A 19,185-nucleotide genomic window follows, 5' to 3' on the forward strand; every position below is an offset into this window, starting at 1 on the left:
GTCACAAAATACACCAAATACAGCTGTCAGTCTCGTCCTTGTATCAAGAGCTTAGTCATTTAGCTGGAGGATGAAAATGGGTCACAGTTATTATTACGTTAGTTTACTGAGATCTCCAGATATAAACACGGTTGAGTACACAGCGTGCAACAAGGTTGAATGGTATTATTGTAGATAAGAGAGGTTTATTTTATTGAGGGAGGGAGGGAGGGATGGGTTCTGCATGACTAACGCTGGTGACGGCGTCCCTCAAGGCTGCTGATGACTAAAGTTGGCTGCTCCTGAACCTCGCTGATGCTAAAAGGTGATAACCATCTACTGAAATATGAAATATAAACCTCGTTTTTACCCCCGACCCTGCAAAGCAAGTGTATATTCCCCAACCTAAAAGGCCTCTGAACACAAATACATTAGCGCCGCTTTGCTTGTTGAGCGCTTCCTAATGGCTTTCAATATAGCCTAATGGCCACTTCTAAAGGCTGCCGTGTGCTCTTAGAAAGTCTTTAAACCCCCATTACCTGCAATATTCACACATCGCTGTCATTGTGTTACGCCCTGAACTTCTCTCAGAGCCAGGGATGGCCCTGCATACTTCTATCAAACCCCCATTACCTGCAATATTCACGCTGCTGTCATTGTGTTAAGACCTGAACTTCTCTCAGAGCCAGGGATACGGAGGGAGAGACGCAAGGGGACATTTTCAATGTATCCTCATGTAGTGACAGGGTTCTACCTGCTGTGTGGCACAGAGGTGTTCAGCCAGAACACTGATGTAGTGACAGGGTTCTACCTGCTCTGTGACACAGGTGTTCAGCCAGAACACTGGTGTAGTGACAGGGTTCTACCTGCTGTGTGGCACAGAGGTGTTCAGCCAGAACACTGATGTAGTGACAGGGTTCTACCTGCTCTGTGACACAGGTGTTCAGCCAGAACACTGATGTAGTGACAGGGTTCTACCTGCTGTGTGGCACAGAGGTGTTCAGCCAGAACACTGATGTAGTGACAGGGTTCTACCTGCTGTGTGGCACAGAGGTGTTCAGCCAGAACACTGATGTAGTGACAGGGTTCTACCTGCTGTGTGGCACAGAGGTGTTCAGCCAGAACACTGATGTAGTGACAGGGTTCTACCTGCTCTGTGACACAGAGGTGTTCAGCCAGAACACTGATGTAGTGACAGGGTTCTACCTGCTCTGTGACACAGAGGTGTTCAGCCAGAACACTGATGTAGTGACAGGGTTCTACCTGCTGTGTGACACAGAGGTGTTCAGCCAGAACAGCGTCACAACGGGACCAGAGATTTGGTTACAGGCTGAGACGGAACCACAAACCTCTACCAGCTGTTCTACAGTATCACACAGTTAAGCAGCAGAACGGCCTGTGGGTGTGTGTGTGTGTGTGTGTGTGTGTGTGCGTGCGTGCGTGCGTGCGTGCGTGCGTGCGTGTGACACTAAGAAAGCGTGAGAGTATGTGTGTGCATTATGTGCACGTGCCTTTCTCTAGAAAGTGTACAATGGAGAATGACAGGAAGTGGGAGAAGGGAGAGAGAGAGTGTGTGTGTGTGTGTGTGTGTGTGTGTGTGTGTGTGTGTGTGTGTGTGTGTGTGCGTGCGTGCGTGTGTGTGAGTGTATTGTGTGTGTGTGTGTGTGTGTGTGTGTGTGTGTGTGTGTGTGTGTGTGTGTGTGTGTGTGTGTGTGTGTGTGTGTGTGTGTGTGTGTGTGTGTGTGTGTGTGTGTGTGCGTGCGTGCGTGCGTGTGTGTGTGGGAGTGTATTATGTGTGTGTGTGTGTATGAGTATGTCTACATGTGTGCATGCATGTGTCAGTGCATGTTAATATCAAAGATAATAGAATCCGCACACTGTTGAACCTGCTCCCGCCGGATTTATTGCGATGAACGTTTCGATCAAAGGATCTTCACTCATCCTGATCACAGGACATTCAGCAGCAGTGTGTGGATTCTAGCAGTGTGTCTGTCCTGCACCTGATCACAGTGGATGTTGCATGTTGCTATCCCACCCACCCCGCAGAGGGTGCTGCTAATCACCACAAAGTACCACAAAATACCCCAAAGTACCCCAAAGTACCCCAAAGTACTCCAAAGTACCACAAAATACCCCAAAATACCCCCCAAAGTACCCCAAAATACCCCAAAGTATACCCCAAAATACCCCAAAGTACCCCAAAATACCCCAAAGTACTCCAAAGTACCCCAAAGTACTCCAAAATACCCCGCAGTACCCCAAAATACCCCGCAGTACCCCAAAATACCCTGCAGTACCCCTGCAGTACCCCTGCAGTACCCCAAAATACCCTGCAGTACCCCAAAATACCCCAAAGTACCCCAAAATACCCCAAAGTAACCCAAAGTACTCCAAAATACCCTGCAGTACCCCAAAATACCCTGCAGTACCCCAAAATACCCCAAAGTACCCCAAAATACCCTAAAGTACCCCAAAGTACCCCAAAACACCCCAAAGTACCCCAAAGTACCCCAAAATACCCAAAAGAACCTCAAAGTTCCCCAAAGTATACCAATACCTCAATGTACCACAAAATACTGGCTCAGAGGTAGAGCAGGTCAACTAATGATCATATGGCCAATGGTTTGGTCAGTGGTTTGAATCCCAGCTCCTTCTGTTCACATGCCGAAGTGTCCTTGGGCAAGACACTGAAACCCCAAATTGCTCCCAATGAGCAGGCTAGCACCTTGCATGGCATCTGGCTGCCATTGCTCAGTGCATGTGTGAATTGGTGAAGGAGAGGCAATTATAAAGCTCTTTGTGCAGGTAAGAAAGCGCTATATATGTGCAGTCTATTTCTCATTCCCAATAGTTGACCTGCTCTACCTCTGAGCTAGTATTTTGTGGTACATTGAGGTATACTGCCCTGTCAAGGCAGACCGCAGTAACTCAAAAAAAGTCAGAATTGAGTTATGAGTGAAATTGAACTTGTCAATAAATGTTTTATCTTGTGACCAAGTTTCAGATGTTAATGTCGCTCAGTTTTGGAGATATGGGGTTTTAAAAACTGCAGTAACTACAAAATCACACTCAAAAACCAGGCAGACTTCCAAACAGTGAAAAATGGCTTTAAAGTGTTTTGACTTGCCATCCAAAATGTGTTATAGGTAGATAGATGATAGTACCCAGATTTAACATGTATTAATGAAGTAATCTTTAGGCATACAAAAATATGACATAATTATTTTAATTAACCCCCAAAAAGCAGATACTGCACTCTGCTGCACAGTTCCCTTAAATAATTATACAGGTAATGTACAGGCAAAGTGCAGTAACTTCAAATACAATGTTGTTTTCCCTCCAGCTTTCATAACTTAACCTAGCCATTTTGAAAATGAAATTTAACACCTGAATATATTGGAATGATGATGATCCAAATAAAATGGCTAGGTTAAGTTATGAAAGCTGGAGGGAAAACAACATTGTATTTGAAGTTACTGCACTTTGCCTGTACATTACCTGTATAATTATTTAAGGGAACTGTGCAGCAGAGTGCAGTATCTGCTTTTTGGGGGTTAATTAAAATATTTTTGTATGCCTAAAGATTACTTCATTAATACATGTTAAATCTGGGTACTATCATCTATCTACCTATAACACATTTTGGATGGCAAGTCAAAACACTTCAAAGCCATTTTTCTCAGTTTCACTTTTTTGAAGTTACTGCGGTCTGCCTTGACAGGGCAGTATACTTTGGGGAACTTTGAGGTTCTTTGGGGTATTTCGTTATACTTTGTGGTATATCTTGGGGTACTTTGGGGTATTTTGGGGTACTTCAGGGTATTTTATGGTACGTTGAGGTATTTTATGGTACTTTGGGGTATATTTTGGGGTACTTTGGGGTATTTTCTGGTACTTTGTGGTGATTAGTAGGACCCCCAGCAGATACTACAGTGCAGCCTGGTTCTGGGGGGGGGTCTGTGTGTGTGTGTGTGTGTGTGTGTGTGTGTGTGTGTGTGTGTGTGTGTGTGTGTGTGTGTGTGTGTGTGTGTGTGTGTGTGTGTGTGTGTGTGTGTGTGTGTGTGTGTGTGTGTTAGTGCATGTTACTCTCCACTCACCGAGCAGGTGTTTCAGAACAGCCTGGTTCTGGTCCCAGATGCTGTTGAAGGTGGACCAGCGGGACCGGCCGTCTGGAAGGGGGTTCTTGCGGACCCAGCCCCCGCAGGCGAACTGGTAGAAGTCCTGGCACGGGTCGGTGCTGTGGTCCATGGCCTCCACGATCTTACTGGCCACCGTCACGCACGCCTCCGTCAGACACAGGCTCCGCCCCGGGTCTGCAAAGCACCATGGGAAATCATGTTGTGTGACGACTGTGATTAAAATCACATCCCAGTAGAACTGAACAATCGAGATATGCACCATATGGAGACGGAGCGTTATTGTGAATCCCACTGGTCTTCTGGGCAGCAATCTACCGCTGGCTTCCTCTGCCTGCTCTACACTGAATTATTGTGCCATCTGCCTAATGCTGTTGATGTATGAGAGTCTTGCCCAGAAAACCGGTGGGATTCATAATAACGCGGTAAGCGACCTTCAGTCTGTCTGTCTGTCTGTCTGTCTGTCTGTCTGTCTGTCTGTCTGTCTGTCTGTCTGTCTGTCTGTATGTGTACACCATGGCTCAGTCTTTGTGTGTGTGTTTGTGTGCACTATGATTCAGTGTGTTAGTCTGTATCTGTCTGTGTCTGTCTGTCTGTCTGTCTGTCTGTCTGTCTGTCTGTCTGTCTGTCTGTCTGTCTGTCTGTCTGTCTGTCTGTCTGTCTGTCTGTCTGTCTGTCTGTCTGTCTGTCTGTCTGTCAGTGTGTGTGTGTGTGTGTGTGTGTGTGTGTGTGTGCGTGTGTGTGTGCATACCTGTGTTGTATCTGACCCCCAGGGTGAGGGCACAGCCGAACAGGGCGAGGAGGGAGGCCAGGAGGAGGCCAGAGAGCACCACCTCCAGCTGCGTCCTCCTCCCCAGGGGCCCGATGAGCTGCACACCTCCCTTCCTGAACCCCACCTGCTCACACAGAGAGAGAGAGAGAGAGAGAGAGAGAGAGAGAGAGAGAGAGAGAGAGAGAGAGAGAGAGAGAGAGGTTAACTATTGGTTGACTGAACCCCACCTGTACACACAGAGAGAGAAATCCACTGTTAACTGTAGAGACTGTTTCAACTTGACAACATGAACATTCTAAATGGACCCAGGTTTACTTCCTGTTGCAGTGTTTGCTAATATCAATAACTGAGAGTAAATTAACATGGGTCCAAGCTGTTCCCATAGCAACACAATTCCAGTGAAACCATCTGTCAGTCAGTATGCTTGACTGATTAGAATTAGGTTGTTTTGTTTCCTCAAAAAGAAAGATTTTGAAGTATTGGCCTGTTCTCCTTAGTGATCCTCCCTTATGTTACACTGTCAGTCAAAGCCCACCAGAAACTGTCAATAATAATAATAATAATAATAATAATAATAATAATAATAATAATAATAATAATAATAATAATACATCAGATTTCCAAATGCTCAAAGACGCTTCTGCGTCAATGCTTCTGCTTCTTCTTTTGTGTAACGTCAGAGGTCCAACTCCGTATCTTGTAGCCATGCCCTTAACTCTGGTCCCACATCAAAGAGGCTGGCTTCCGAGGGTGGTTTGTATAGGGGGCAGATGGTCAGGATGTGGTCAACAGTCTGCTCAGGGTCTCCACACTCACATGCAGCGCTGTCTGCCAGGCCCCACTTATTTAATGATGCTTTAAAGCGACCAACCCCAGATCTTAAACGGTTCAACGGTATTATTATTGTTGAAGCGGTGGAGGGATACTTACTGTCTGTGGTGCATATTCACATTGTGGTAGTAGTGTGTTGTCACTAATTGGTGGTTTGATTGACACACTGTTTTCTTTCTGTTGTCATTTTGATTATAGTTAAAATGGCCGCTTTTCTAATTTGCCACAGGTGTGGTGATGAGGCACCACGCCCTACAAATGCTGTGCAGAGTGCAGGGAGCAGTTGTCAAGTCTCCCACTTCACAAGAGATCTCAGCTCTCCAGAGTCTCACCTGCTCACTGTTTGACTTGTCTATTTTTGGCTTGTTGTCCTTTTTGCCTTTGTGCTTTACTTTATAATTATATCCTGAACTAGGGAGTCTGGAGCACCCAGCTCCCCATCTTTTTGTTCTCTAAATTAGTTGCTGTGCGAATAAATAGTTATTTTTGATAACTCTTGTCCAGTGTCCTGTGTCCACCACTTTGCATTCAAGGCCTACACAAGCCATATTTTAGGATTGAATGTAACAATTATTGTTATGAATATTGTTGTTTTTGTTGTAGTTATTATTATTACCTCCACGCTGTCTGGGGACATCATTCCATCAGCAGGGATGTCTGACACATCCTCCTCCTCAAACGTAGTGCGCTTATAGCTGGACATCTAGAGGAGACACACAAGAGGACAGGTTAAACTCAGCATGTTTATAGCTGGACATCTAGAGGAGACACACAAGAGGACAGGTTAAACTCAGCATGTTTATAGCTGGACATCTAGAGGAGACACACAAGAGGACAGGTTAAACTCAGCATGTTTATAGCTGGACATCTAGAGGAGACACACAAGAGGACAGGTTAAACTCAGCATGTTTATAGCTGGACATCTAGAGGAGACACACAAGAGGACAGGTTAAACTCAGCATGTTTATAGCTGGACATCTAGAGGAGACACACAAGAGGACAGGTTAAACTCAGCATGTTTATAGCTGGACATCTAGAGGAGACACACAAGAGGACAGGTTAAACTCAGCATGTTTATAGCTGGACATCTAGAGGAGACACACAAGAGGACACACTGTTACAGAGGGAGTGAGCCAGCAAGCAGACATCAAAACTGATGAGGAATGCAGTTTTGCATCTGTAGTAGAAATGTGAGCATACAGTGACTTGTCTCTATTGGTGTTTTCTTCTGCAGTGAGCTTGCAGACAGAGTGATCAGAGTCAGGCTGCACACAAGCAGAGAGAAACAGCTGCAACAGAGATGCAATCCAAGCACTTTCCAACTGCAGGGTTGGACCCTAAAGACCCTAAAAATGCTCATATCCAAAAAGCAGTATATAGATAAATAGGTATCATGTACAGTATGTATGCATTTGGTTATGTGGGTGTGTAGGTTTGTAGGTTTGTAGGCAGGTGGGTAGGTGTATGCAGTATATATGCATGTATGTATACATGCATGTATGTATACTGTGTGTATGTTTGTATTTACACATTTTTAAATAATATGTATATTTTTGTATGTTTGATTTGACAAAACAGGGGAAGTTCTCTATAAGCATCTAGGCTTCTAAACTTCTCCTACACAATATGGTTATTATGTATTTTTTTCCCCCTTCTGTTTAACTCTTTATGTGTTAATAAAAAAAAAATATATACAAAATACAAAATACCCTAAAGTTAGGTCACGGTAGGGGAGACTGAAATGGACTCCAGAATTATTCTGGAGAAACAGCTGATTTGGTTTTTGACCATAATAGCTGCTAGGTGCGCATTTAATTAAACGCCTACACTTCTCCATCTGAACTGGATCCTATCCAGGCAGCAGACCGGATATCACCGCAGTGTTAAACTTTCATAGTCACTATAAAAGGATTATGATAGCGGTCTGCCTCAATACCATTACACAGGCTTCCAATAGTTGGTGTTTCCGAACGGGTCGGGTATTCAAATACTCTCTCAAAAACACTGTCAAATAATAATAATAATAATAATAATAATAATAATAATAATAATAATAATAATAATAATAATAATAATAATAATAATAATAATAATAATAATAATAATAATAATAATAACTAATTATTATATTATACCCCGTGCTGATAATGACACCATTACATTATGATGTCATTTTATTTGTGTATCACCTCTTATATTTATTATGACTATAACACTTTCTTTCTTGCGTCTCTGCTCCCAGACCTTTATCACATCATCACTCACTTTATGATAACTGTCTGTTCATTATGTCTCTTTATGGTGACTGTTTCATGTTATTGTCTGTATGTCTGTCCATTATGTCTCTTAGCCGTTTCATGTTATTGTCTGTATGTCTGTCCATTATGTCTCTTTTGTTTGTAAATAAAAAAAAATATTATACAGACCAATATAAAAAATTATCTTGAGCTGGTGAGCGGAGGGTTGGCGTTCAGGGTTAGTAGGAGGACGAGTGCCAAGAGTAGCCTGTCAGTAGCTAGCCAGCGAACATCCGCTATAAACCACACCATTATAACATGTACTGCTAATCTTTCACTACCATAGCCTCAAGTCCCTACAATGGAAAACAACACTGGATAAAACACTGTTACTACATTACCAGGCTGAAGAAAAAAGGGACATATTATACCAGCCTCTACAACAGCTCACCACATCAGTAGTAGAGATTATTTTTCAAAACACAGGCTCTCAGAGAAATAATCTGAAAACAACTGGTTAACAGGCTTCACAATACCCCAGCAACCACAGCTCAGGGTCACGAAGAAAAGAGATATTTTCTGAATAGAGAGCTCCTGGAACCAGTGTTAGAGACACACAGGAGACAGGAGCTCACTGAGCATAGAGAGGGATTCAGCAATAATCCCACAGGGGGAAGAGAGAGAGGGAGAGAGAGAGGAGGGGGGGGAGAGATAGAGAGAACGAGAGAGGAGAGCGAGAAAGAGAAATAGGAGAGAGAGGGACAGAGAGAGAGGAGAAGGGATTGAATAAGGGAGGGAGACGGAGAGGGAGTGCGAAGAATACAATTAGGGTGGGAGAGAGATTTAGAAAGAGAGAGAGAACAAGAGAGGGGAGAGAGAAAGAGGGGGGGGAGAAGAGAGGAATAAAATGAAGGAGAGAGAACAAGGGAGAGGAGTGAAAGAGGGAGAAGAGTGAAGAGATTAGCAGAGGCATGAAAAGACAAAGAGACAGAGAGCGATAAAGAGAGAGAGAGACAGAGAGAGATAAAGAGAGAGAGGAGGTGAAGAATGAAATGAGAGTTGGCCTCCTGCGGTTTCTCATCGCTGTGGTTCTGTCACACTGCATTAGCCTTGCTGCCCTCACACACACACACACACACGTATACATACATACATACATACATACATACATACATACATACATACATACATACATACATACATACATACATACATACACACACACACCTACACGCACACATGCACATACCTACACACAGGGCCGCCTCAGGGGGTGTGCGAGCAGTGTGGTCGCACAGGGCCTCGCGGGAAGGGGGGCCTCGCAAAAAAAAAAAAAAAAAATTATTTATTATTTTTTTATTTATTTTTTTGCGAGGCCCCCCTTCCCGCGAGGCCCTTTTTCATCACAGACCTAAAATCTAGTTTTGCTTATATGCTTATATATTTCACATTAGACACGTTTGTAGAATGTGTCTGACTTGTTCCTGGGTCTGCGGCTCTGCAGGAGACATACTCACTATTGGAGCTCTGGGGCTCTGCAGCAGACATACTATTGGTTTCAACGAAGGGAGTGGTTACATCATGTGTATGCCGGCGTGCGTCAGCTGCGTTTGACTATTTCGCGCGTGCAGCTTTGGAGGTTATGCTTAGTTATGCCAGCCAAGACGAAGAGGTCGGTCATTATCAGTCGGTCGGTCACCAAGGAACGTTGACGAAAGGCCTCTCGCTGGCGGGACAAATGGCCGGAGCCTTGTCATGGTGCAGTCGGGATATAGCCATGATGATGTCGGCTAGTAGCTAGCTTAGCTAAAGGCTAACTAGCGTTAGCTAACCTAGAGACAGCGCATGCAGCCAAGATGAAGAGGATGGTCGTTTGGCAGATGAACTTCGTCAACTCCACGCGGTTGTCTCCATCCTCTTGGACGTTTGGTGAGTTTTTAACCTATTCTATTAACTCTATTCTATTCCCGCCGTGGATATCTCTCTCTCTCTCTCTGGAGCCAAACTGGCCGACTAGCTGTTGTAGTACTAGTAGCTAACGGTGTGTGGCCTGGTGTCAGCACCTGTATTGCTTTTCTCACATTGTACAGTTTTTCAGTGGTAGCCGCATAGCTTGCTTCTGCGTTAGCTAATGGTTAGCGATAGCCGGGTTGAGCTAACTGTTAGCCAGTTAGCTGTTTAGCTACGACGTTAGCTGCCGGCTGCGCTCGGCTGGGAACATTAGCTTGATGCTATCAGTTAGCCTAGAGTTAGCTGTTAGCTTGTGCTACGACCATTGACATTAGCCGTGAGAATAGCAGGGGGTTCTGGCACTCTGACTACGACATCATCTTTGACAGAAGATGTAGTCGGGCCTGCACCATGACAAGGCTCCGGCCATAGCTTCTTTTTGTGCCGCCAGCGAGAGGCCTTTCGTCAACGTGGAGACCTGTGTTGCGGCCTTTCGCCCTGCGTTCCTTGGTGCAGGTAAGATGAATGAAAATGTCATGACATTACCCCACTCTTCCTTCCTTCCCCTCCCGAATGTTTTGTTAATAACGATGTTTTTTTCCAGGCAAAACATATGTTACTTCACAACATTTGGAGATACGACATGTGCTGTGTGAATTGTCTTGGTCGTTTGTGTAGCTTGGGTAGTGTTCTGAAGGATCAGATTAAACCGAATATATATATTTATTTATATATATATATTTAATTGTATTTGTATATCCCCTGATATCCCTTGTATATTCCTTGTACAATATGCATTGAATATCCCTTCTAGTCTACTGAACATCCCATAATAGTCTCCATTCTACCATTGGACGAGACCTTGGTGACAGGTCGCCATACCCCTCAGACCAGGTTCAATCGTACCGCTCAACATGTATGGACAAGTCCTAGTTCCGCGTAGGAATATGTCTACCGCACCACTAATGGTACTATTTGTTCATAGTGCGTATATATACTGCGCTATTAAAGTAGAGCTTTCTTTTAGTCCAGTTCCTTACCCTCCAACAGAGTGACAGACGCAAAAGCCTCCCCGCGAACCACGTGTGGGCAGTAAGGCCAATTCGGCCCAGTATCGGCATTGAGACATCGTGTATATTAATATTTGAATAGTCATATTTGGCACTATATCGTCGAGTTGGACGTATTCTATTAAGCTAATAATAGTCTATTCATATGTAGTGCCTCGTGCGGTAAGAGTTCTATAGTAATCAGCACCCCCATCGTTTCGGGCATCAGCTGGACGCTTATCCAGGGTGGTTGACCCCACGTGAAGCTGCACCCGAGGAGCTCCAGGCCAAAGAGCGAGTGGACCTGTATATTGGATTATTCTACCGACGACGGCGAGCCTTCCCCGGCTTGGATTATGCTTTGAGTACTTTGATTATTCTATGGATAAAGGCCAACACTGCGGTGTGTTGGAAATACCCCCCCCGGAGAGGACGACAGGTGAGAAGACGCTCTACACGACGAGGTCGCCTCACGTCTCTCCATCGTGGACCGGAGGACGCCGGCCACAGAGAGTCCAACTGCTTTCATCTGTGGATCGAGGATCGCTGGGCACCGGGTCGCACGACTGTGGGCTCTCCCAGGATACCCTCGGCCAGACGGGATACAGCCAGACTCTACCCCCCCCCCCCTCCAGCTGTCCTACAAGCAGTCGGAACCTTCCCCTAGTGTATCCAGCTATATAATCATTCAAGTATCATTGCTATTGTTCCCTAAATATTCCAGGTTGTATATTTGCTTCCTGCGCAATCAGAGATTGGACATTCGATATTGATCTACCTACGAATACTCATTTGCCATAAAAGTGCATACTATTTCAAATCATAAATGTAATTAAGTGATCGTTGTACATACCTTTTGCTATGTATTATTATTAAACGCAGACTTTCGACTTGGTACATTTGTGTTGGATCCGTTTCATCAGGTGGGAGTGTTTATCATAATTATTTATACCTAGTACTGGGTGGCCAGAGTCTAAAGTACAAGAGGTAGTGGTAGTAAGTATCATATCTAACAATACAGTCAGGGAATTGTACCCCTCAGTTACAATTGGTCCTTCGAGCCGGAGGGTAATCAGTGTAATATTAATATAGTGTTATTAATATTAAAATGGCCTATGATGAACACTCCACGAAACGATCCTCCTAACCAACAACGCCCGCGGCGCAAACGACAGCTCCCTCAGTACCTAGAGGCTTACGCTGTCAGTCAACAACCTAGTCTTCTACCAACAGTAAACGCGGTAAAACTAGAAAGTAAAATTATGTCTAACCCTAACGACCAGGCTACCCCGACCATAGAGGCCCCTATGGGTTCTAATGTAACTGACCAAGCTCACGGTGGGGACCAGGGGGAACCAGACATGACTTTACACCCCGCCAATACCGAAGAAGTAGTCCCCGACGAGTCCCGGGAGGAAGACAACACTACCGAGAGAGAACTCGGCACGGAAGAAGATGAGGAGAGCATCGTGGAGATAGAGCTCCAAGACTCCGCACGGAGTACCCCAAGGGACGGCTCCCCTATACAACCGTCTTCTCCCAGCGAGGCAGAGAGGACACTACAGCAGGCATTCCTCGTCAGCCTGAAAGCCTCTACTGAACGCGATAGACTCCAGGGTGAACGCGATCGATTGCAGATACAGCAACGGAGCGAAGAAGAGCACATACGCCTGGAAATAAGACGCATTCAGATGGAAGAGAATATGGCAAGAGACCGGGCCGACGCCCAGCGCGCCGCCACCGGTGCCCAGAGAGAATCGGATCTCACCAAGCGCGAAGCCGAGCGCGACAGAGCACAAGCGCAACTAATAGAACAGCTGATCAGAAGGACAACACCCCCTCCCTCCACCAGAGGCTCCAGGAACTCGTCTAGACATCACTCCAGGGCGGCATCCCCTAGCCGAGTAAGCGACCCTGAACTTGACCAACAGACGAGGTTTATACCCCCCGCAGACCCCCTTCCCCAACCGGTCTAAGCGAGACCCAGCCACCGGGAAGGAGCAGCATACACTGCGGAGAGGCTAAATCAGAGACTACAAGCCCTGGATGACCTAACGGAAGACGAAGAGGAAGAGGAGGAGAACCACGCCCGACGACAGCACAGTACTCTACCGGACCAGGAGGTCCAGTACAGCCCAGGCTATACCCCCGCGGAGCTGCGCTACAGACCCCCGACGCTATTCACGGGTGAGCACGACGCACGACCCGCACCGAGGAACAGCACCTGGACCAGCGGGCCATGGTACACAGCCGGTACCAGCCCACGCCAAGGAGCAGGAGGAGACTCGCCTAGGAGGCCTCTCCCCCAACGCTCGCCGATGTATCAACAATCCGCGTCATACATTGGCACACCTATGGTACCAGACTTCACCCAGGAGAACCGGGCCCAGTATACGGAGCTCCGCATGTGTCTGGAGACAATGTTGGTGGATGTCATTGATGAACGCCATAAATACGCGATACTACTGAAGCATTTAAAGGTACCCCGCGCGCACAACATAGCGCTCGCCTACGCCACTTCCACGACCCCATACACCGCAGCGCTGGTAGCGTTGGACCAGAGATATGGACGTATATGGGATTACGTGATCCAGGAGATCAGGCACATCGACCGCCTACCCCCAGCAACAGACAATCGAGCACTGGACGACCTGTCCATCAGAGTGCAGTCCCTAGTAGGGATGCTGGGAGCGCAGAGGGAAAAGGGTAGGCATGAACTATACGCCAACTCAAATGTAGAGAGGATCTTGGAGAAGCTACCGCCCGCCCGACAGGAGCGCTTTAGGCGGCAGAGAGACCACCGAGACCCTAATGGCCCCGAACCGAACCTCCTCGATCTAGCCGACTTCCTGGCGAGAGAAGTCAGCAGCTTACGGCTAGATACATTCGGACGGAGCACCCCTGGCTCCAGAGAAGGAACCAGGAGACTAAATGATGGAAGAAGATCGGTGACTGTCATGCACCAATCGGAGTCAGTGCCAAGCAGTAGGAGCCACAGTACCCCCTCAAGAAAGGAGAAGTGGAAGATAGTGTGCCCCTACTGTGAGAAAGAACACTGGCTGTCACAATGTGACTCATTCCCCAAGATGAATGCGGAGGAAGCGAGTCAATGGATAAAGTCCAACAGACGCTGTTTTCGCTGTGCGCGATCACACATGGCAGCCGAATGCCGCTTAACCCTTAGAAGTCTAACCTAAATAGCTCCTCCTCCTGAGAATTTCCCCCTTTTTTTTTGTTACATAATATAAAATTACAGATTCATACCTTCAAAATAAGCCATCAATTGTCAAATTTGAGACGATAGTTTTCAATCAATGTCCTATCAAACATTCTGGTAAAATCCTAACACCTTTTCAGTATAGGACTTTGAACTAGATCCAAGTTCATTCAGCTATCTGATGAGAGAACTACACTCCCAGAATTCAATGTGATCATTGTCACTAGCACCATTTCACACCTGAGCACACCTTTGTTATTCCAGTGAATGGACCCAGCAGGAGGCCTAGCCTGTGTGTGTTTCTGTGTGTGTGTGTCTGTGTCTGTATCTACAGTACTGTACCATATCAAAAAAAAATAAGCAAACTAGACTAGATGTAAATGTAATGTGTAAATGTGTAAATGTAAATGTGTGTGTGTGTGTCTGTCTGTCTGTGTATGTGTGTGTGTGTGTGTATGTGTGTGTGTGTGTCTGTGAAACATGTCTTGTACTCATTTACCTCACTAAATACATACTAAATGTGTAACTGTAGATTTCAAGAGAGAGAGAGAGAGAGAGAGAGCGACATTTATAATAATTATATTATTAGTTTTTTTACACACACACACTAATAACATGATCATAACCAGAGAAAACAAGACCAAAGACAACTGGAATAGAATATCACACAAGGAAGGTGGCGCATGCATAGAAGCTGGTCTACTTTGGGGGAAAAGGCATTTTTCTATCACTAAATATGGAGTACTCCCCATTCAAAGAGATAGGGCACAGATCTTGTTCATCTTGTTAGTCCCTGTTATCAACAATGAAGCAGAGTGAACCATCTTCTCTCTAGACAGACTTTGGTAGTACCCTCTTGTAAGACCTTCTGGTGTATAAGATTTCAGACACACATCCAACTCCCAACATACTAACCGACATACTGTCATCCATGAAAGTGTAAGAATAGGACCTTTGAGGGAAGATGCCTCTCCTGTTTTGGGGTAATACGCCCCCCACAGACATCTAATGATTTTGAATAGACTAAGCCTAGCTAGTAGCTAATGTTAGATTTCTGAGAAAGTAAACTATCATCTAACAAAATAACACAATAGCTATGCTAAGAACTGTATTACATCGGTTTAAAAAGTATTATAATGATAAAACAATTGCTAGCACTATTATATTGCTATAGCATCGCAATAGCTTGAATTTCTTCACCTCCTGGGGTAAAAAAAGATAGTGAGAAGGCTTTTGATAAAACTGAACTCTTTTACATGATGCATTTAGCGAATGAGACAGTATTAGTTATTTTGTTAAGCTTGTTGATACATTACATTACAATATTTTACATTTCGTTCCATAATAGCAAAGCTGTAGTCTGATTTACCATCTAAATGTGTTTACTTAAGTGTACATATTATATGAATATTCAAATGATATATATTTTGAAAACACACACACACACACACACACACACACACACACACACACACACACACACACACACACACACACACACACACACACACACACACACACAAAACACACACACATACACACCTTAAATGTCAGGCACATGGACAGTGGACTATGAGGTGTAATGCACAGTGAGCCTTTAGATATGTTGTGGTCTTTATAGCTGGATCAGGACTGAGCAGCCAGAATGGATGGCTTTTCCATGAAAACCCAGCCGATTCTCTTACAGAAGGTAGGCTGCCTTGATGGAAACAGACATGTGGGTTGTTAGAAACTGCACTGGGCCAAATGGGCATCAGGATCTACCAGATTATTAACACTTGTGACACGACAGCCTCCAATATATCAGATATTTTGAGAAATGCGAGTTATGTGCTTGTTATTACCAATTCAGATATAATTGTGTATCACAATATCATGATTTCATCACGTTATGTTCCATCATGAATGATCTGAGGAGAATTAACTGAATTGCCCAATTAGCAACACCCCAACAAATAGTCTAACCTAAATAGCTCCTCCTCCTGAGAATTTCCCCCTTTTTTTTGTTACATAATATAAAATTACAGATTCATACCTTCAAAATAAGCCATCAATTGTCAAATTTGAGACGATAGTTTTCAATCAATGTCCTATCAAACATTCTGGTACAGTCATTACAAATTTGCCATAGAAACTGTGCATTGGGGGAGGTTGGGTAGGTGGGGTGGGGCTGTACATTGGAGGTGGGGGGGTTGGGTAGGGGGGGGGGGACACTGTACATTGGAGTACTGACATACATTTGACATGGAAACTGTACATTGGAGGAGGTTGGGTAGGTGGGGTGGGGTTGGGTGGGGCTGTACATTGGAATAGCCATGCTTGGTCTTTATAACTGGGTTAGGACATTTGTAGGGGCCAGTTTTGAATTGCAGTCTCCCGTAGGTGTTCTTTGAGAGTGTTTTTGAAGGTGGGTAGTGATTTACATTCCTTTACAGCTTTGGGTAGGGCGTTCCACATTGTTGTGGCATAATTGCGAAACGTGTTTAGTCCCTTGTTTGAGCCGAATCTGGGTTTTACATGATTTGTGATTTACATGACTCAGACCGGGAGTAGTCTCAGAGAGGGAGATACAGAGGAGAGATGGAGGGAGAGAGAGGGAGATAGGGAGATATAGATAGAGAGAGGGAGAGAGAGAGGGAGAGAGATATATATAGGTTAGAAAGCAACCTGGGTTCTCAGACAGACAGACAGACAGACAGACATACAGACAGACAGACAGACAGACAGACAGACAGACAGACAGACAGACAGACAGACAGACAGACAGACAGACAGACAGAGAGAGAGAGAGAGAGAGAGAGAGAGAGAGAGGCGACGTCATCTTTCCTTCACAAAGCGCATCGAACGCTGTCAACTAAAGCACCGTGTTTACTACAGCGCGGGTGCATGCGTAAGCTGTCAACTAGCGAGATGCGTTGTACTTGTTACAGAGCTGGTTACAGAGCTGGTCCACACTGCTATTATGAAATGACCCGAAATGTATGTAATTTTGTCAACTAAAGCGGTCCGTGTTTAATAATAATAATAATAATAATAATAATGACTTGGATTTATATAGCGCGACAGCGCGGATGAGCAAACTCGTCACACAGCAGCCAGTGATCATTCATACCTCGTATACACATACGCACTCTGCCATACAGTAGTTAATGTTAAATAAAGCCCATTTGAATTGAGAGAGAGCGAGAGTGTGTGTATGTGTATGTAAGCTTTTTTTTTTTATCTGAGAGAATGTCCGCGAATGTCCTCAGATTCCTCACGCAGGAGAGGAGAAACGACTGCAAAAAGTCGAGTCCCGTGGATATTATTGCAACAGATAATTCATACATTATTATGTTTAGAATTTGGATGGGGGGGTAGGCTCTGATACCAGTCTCACGCCTCTGCGGGGGTGTAAGTGTAACACCTATTCACAGCGCACACGCTGCTATTGTGTGTGTGCGCGCGTCCATGTATGTGCGTTTCGTGACGCGATTGTAGTTCTTATCGCAAATGGAGATTATAACAATCATGCCATCTAGCAAGAATTAAACGTATTTACAATTCGTATTAGGTTTAGCAAGTTGGGGGACGTATACCTTACATGTCAAAGCACTAGAAATGGCAATTTTTCTATTTTTATCGATTTCTGAAAAGATGTCCTTTTTGAGCATTTAAGAGGGATTCTAATTTCTTTTGTTGTCCGCCGACGGGTTCAAAGCTCCAGCGTGACCCCTAAGGGTTAAAGAAAAAGTGCAGTCGGTGCGATGGAGCCCATCTGGACATACTCCACGACAGTAACAGACGGCGGCCTCCACCCGCACCATCAAGCAGCAAAGCAAGCGTCATGTACATCGACCCCGCCAGCAGCAGCGGAGCCAGAGTGCTCTTAAAGGTAGTCCGTGTGACATTGAGCTACCAGAATAAAGTCATGGACACTTACGCCGTCCTTGATGACGGGTCAGAGAAGACCCTTCTGCTCGCGTCCGCTGCGGCCCAGCTAGGGCTGCGGGGGAGCGAAAACCAAATGACAATTCGGACAATAAGAAGAGATTTGAAAACGATAAAGGGCGAGAATGTCTCATTCTCTATCGCAGCAAGCGGCCAGCCCGAGCGACGGTACAGCAGGGTTCGAAATTAACGGGGGCTTGGGGCATAATGCCCTTGAAAATGGACAAAATGCCCTCGAAAATCAGTTAAGGGGGGCACTTAATGCCCCCGACAGTTTACTAATTATATATCACTGATTCTTGAGAGTCGGGACAAAACACTTTTTAATATTATATTTTGAGAATGCACACTATATTGATTAGAGTTGTATATTCATGTAGAGAAAGGTCTGAGCTATTTAACCATGTAAAGGTGCGGGCTCTACATAGAAAAACATTTTGAACAAATTCACATGTTTCCCTTTGAAACTTGATTTGGGTTAACTCCGTCAGACACACAAAAAAGTATATAATTCTAATTATTCCAGTCCAACAAGAATCTAAAGTTCTGAAGTATGTTGTAATAGTGTTTAGTTACTCTGGTATGCAATCAAATATAATATATAAACCTCAGGTGTAATTTCAAACCATTCTGAAAACACAGATTTAGAATATTTGCATTTTCAAACTTTGTTTTTAATTTTGATATGATAAACAAAAGATCATTAAGTAAATAAGACAAGAGGATGAAGATCTGATGCTCCTTTATTACTTAAACAACATAAACTGAAGAAGGAATTTGTATTTTCCACAGAATTAACAAAAACAAAGATCTGACGGTGTTGACAAAGATCTGACGGAGTTGACGAGAAACTGACAGAGTTGACTAAATTGTATATGCATCTCTGATAAATGAACACATGCATTTTTTTAAACAGATGGAAGTGACAATGATAAGAACTAATAACTCCTTGTCTTATACTGAACATTTTGTTAACTCAATTGTAATAACAACAAACTTTACATACACTGTTTCCAACTATTACAAAATGCACTGTTTCCAACAACAAAAACAGTAATGGAGACCAGGACCCCTTCTTCTCGTC

General features: G+C 44.6%; 1 protein-coding gene across 1 annotated transcript in view; it reads right to left on the minus strand.

Annotated features, from left to right (window-relative positions):
* Positions 1-19,185, minus strand: part of ece2b (endothelin converting enzyme 2b) — a gene marked incomplete at its 3' end in the record, with an annotated part of 247,781 nt that overhangs the window by 97,184 nt on the left and 131,412 nt on the right. Inside the window, exons 3-5 of the mRNA XM_084309069.1 lie at positions 6,335-6,421; positions 4,867-5,011; positions 4,077-4,292 (exon numbers count right to left, since the gene is read on the minus strand). Of these exons, the coding sequence (XP_084165195.1) occupies positions 4,077-4,292; positions 4,867-5,011; positions 6,335-6,421 (448 nt within the window). The remainder of the gene's footprint in view (positions 1-4,076; positions 4,293-4,866; positions 5,012-6,334; positions 6,422-19,185) is intronic.

Source organism: Notolepis coatsorum (assembly GCF_963971535.1).
Source record: "Notolepis coatsorum genome assembly, chromosome: 1".
NCBI lineage: Eukaryota > Metazoa > Chordata > Actinopteri > Aulopiformes > Paralepididae > Notolepis > Notolepis coatsorum.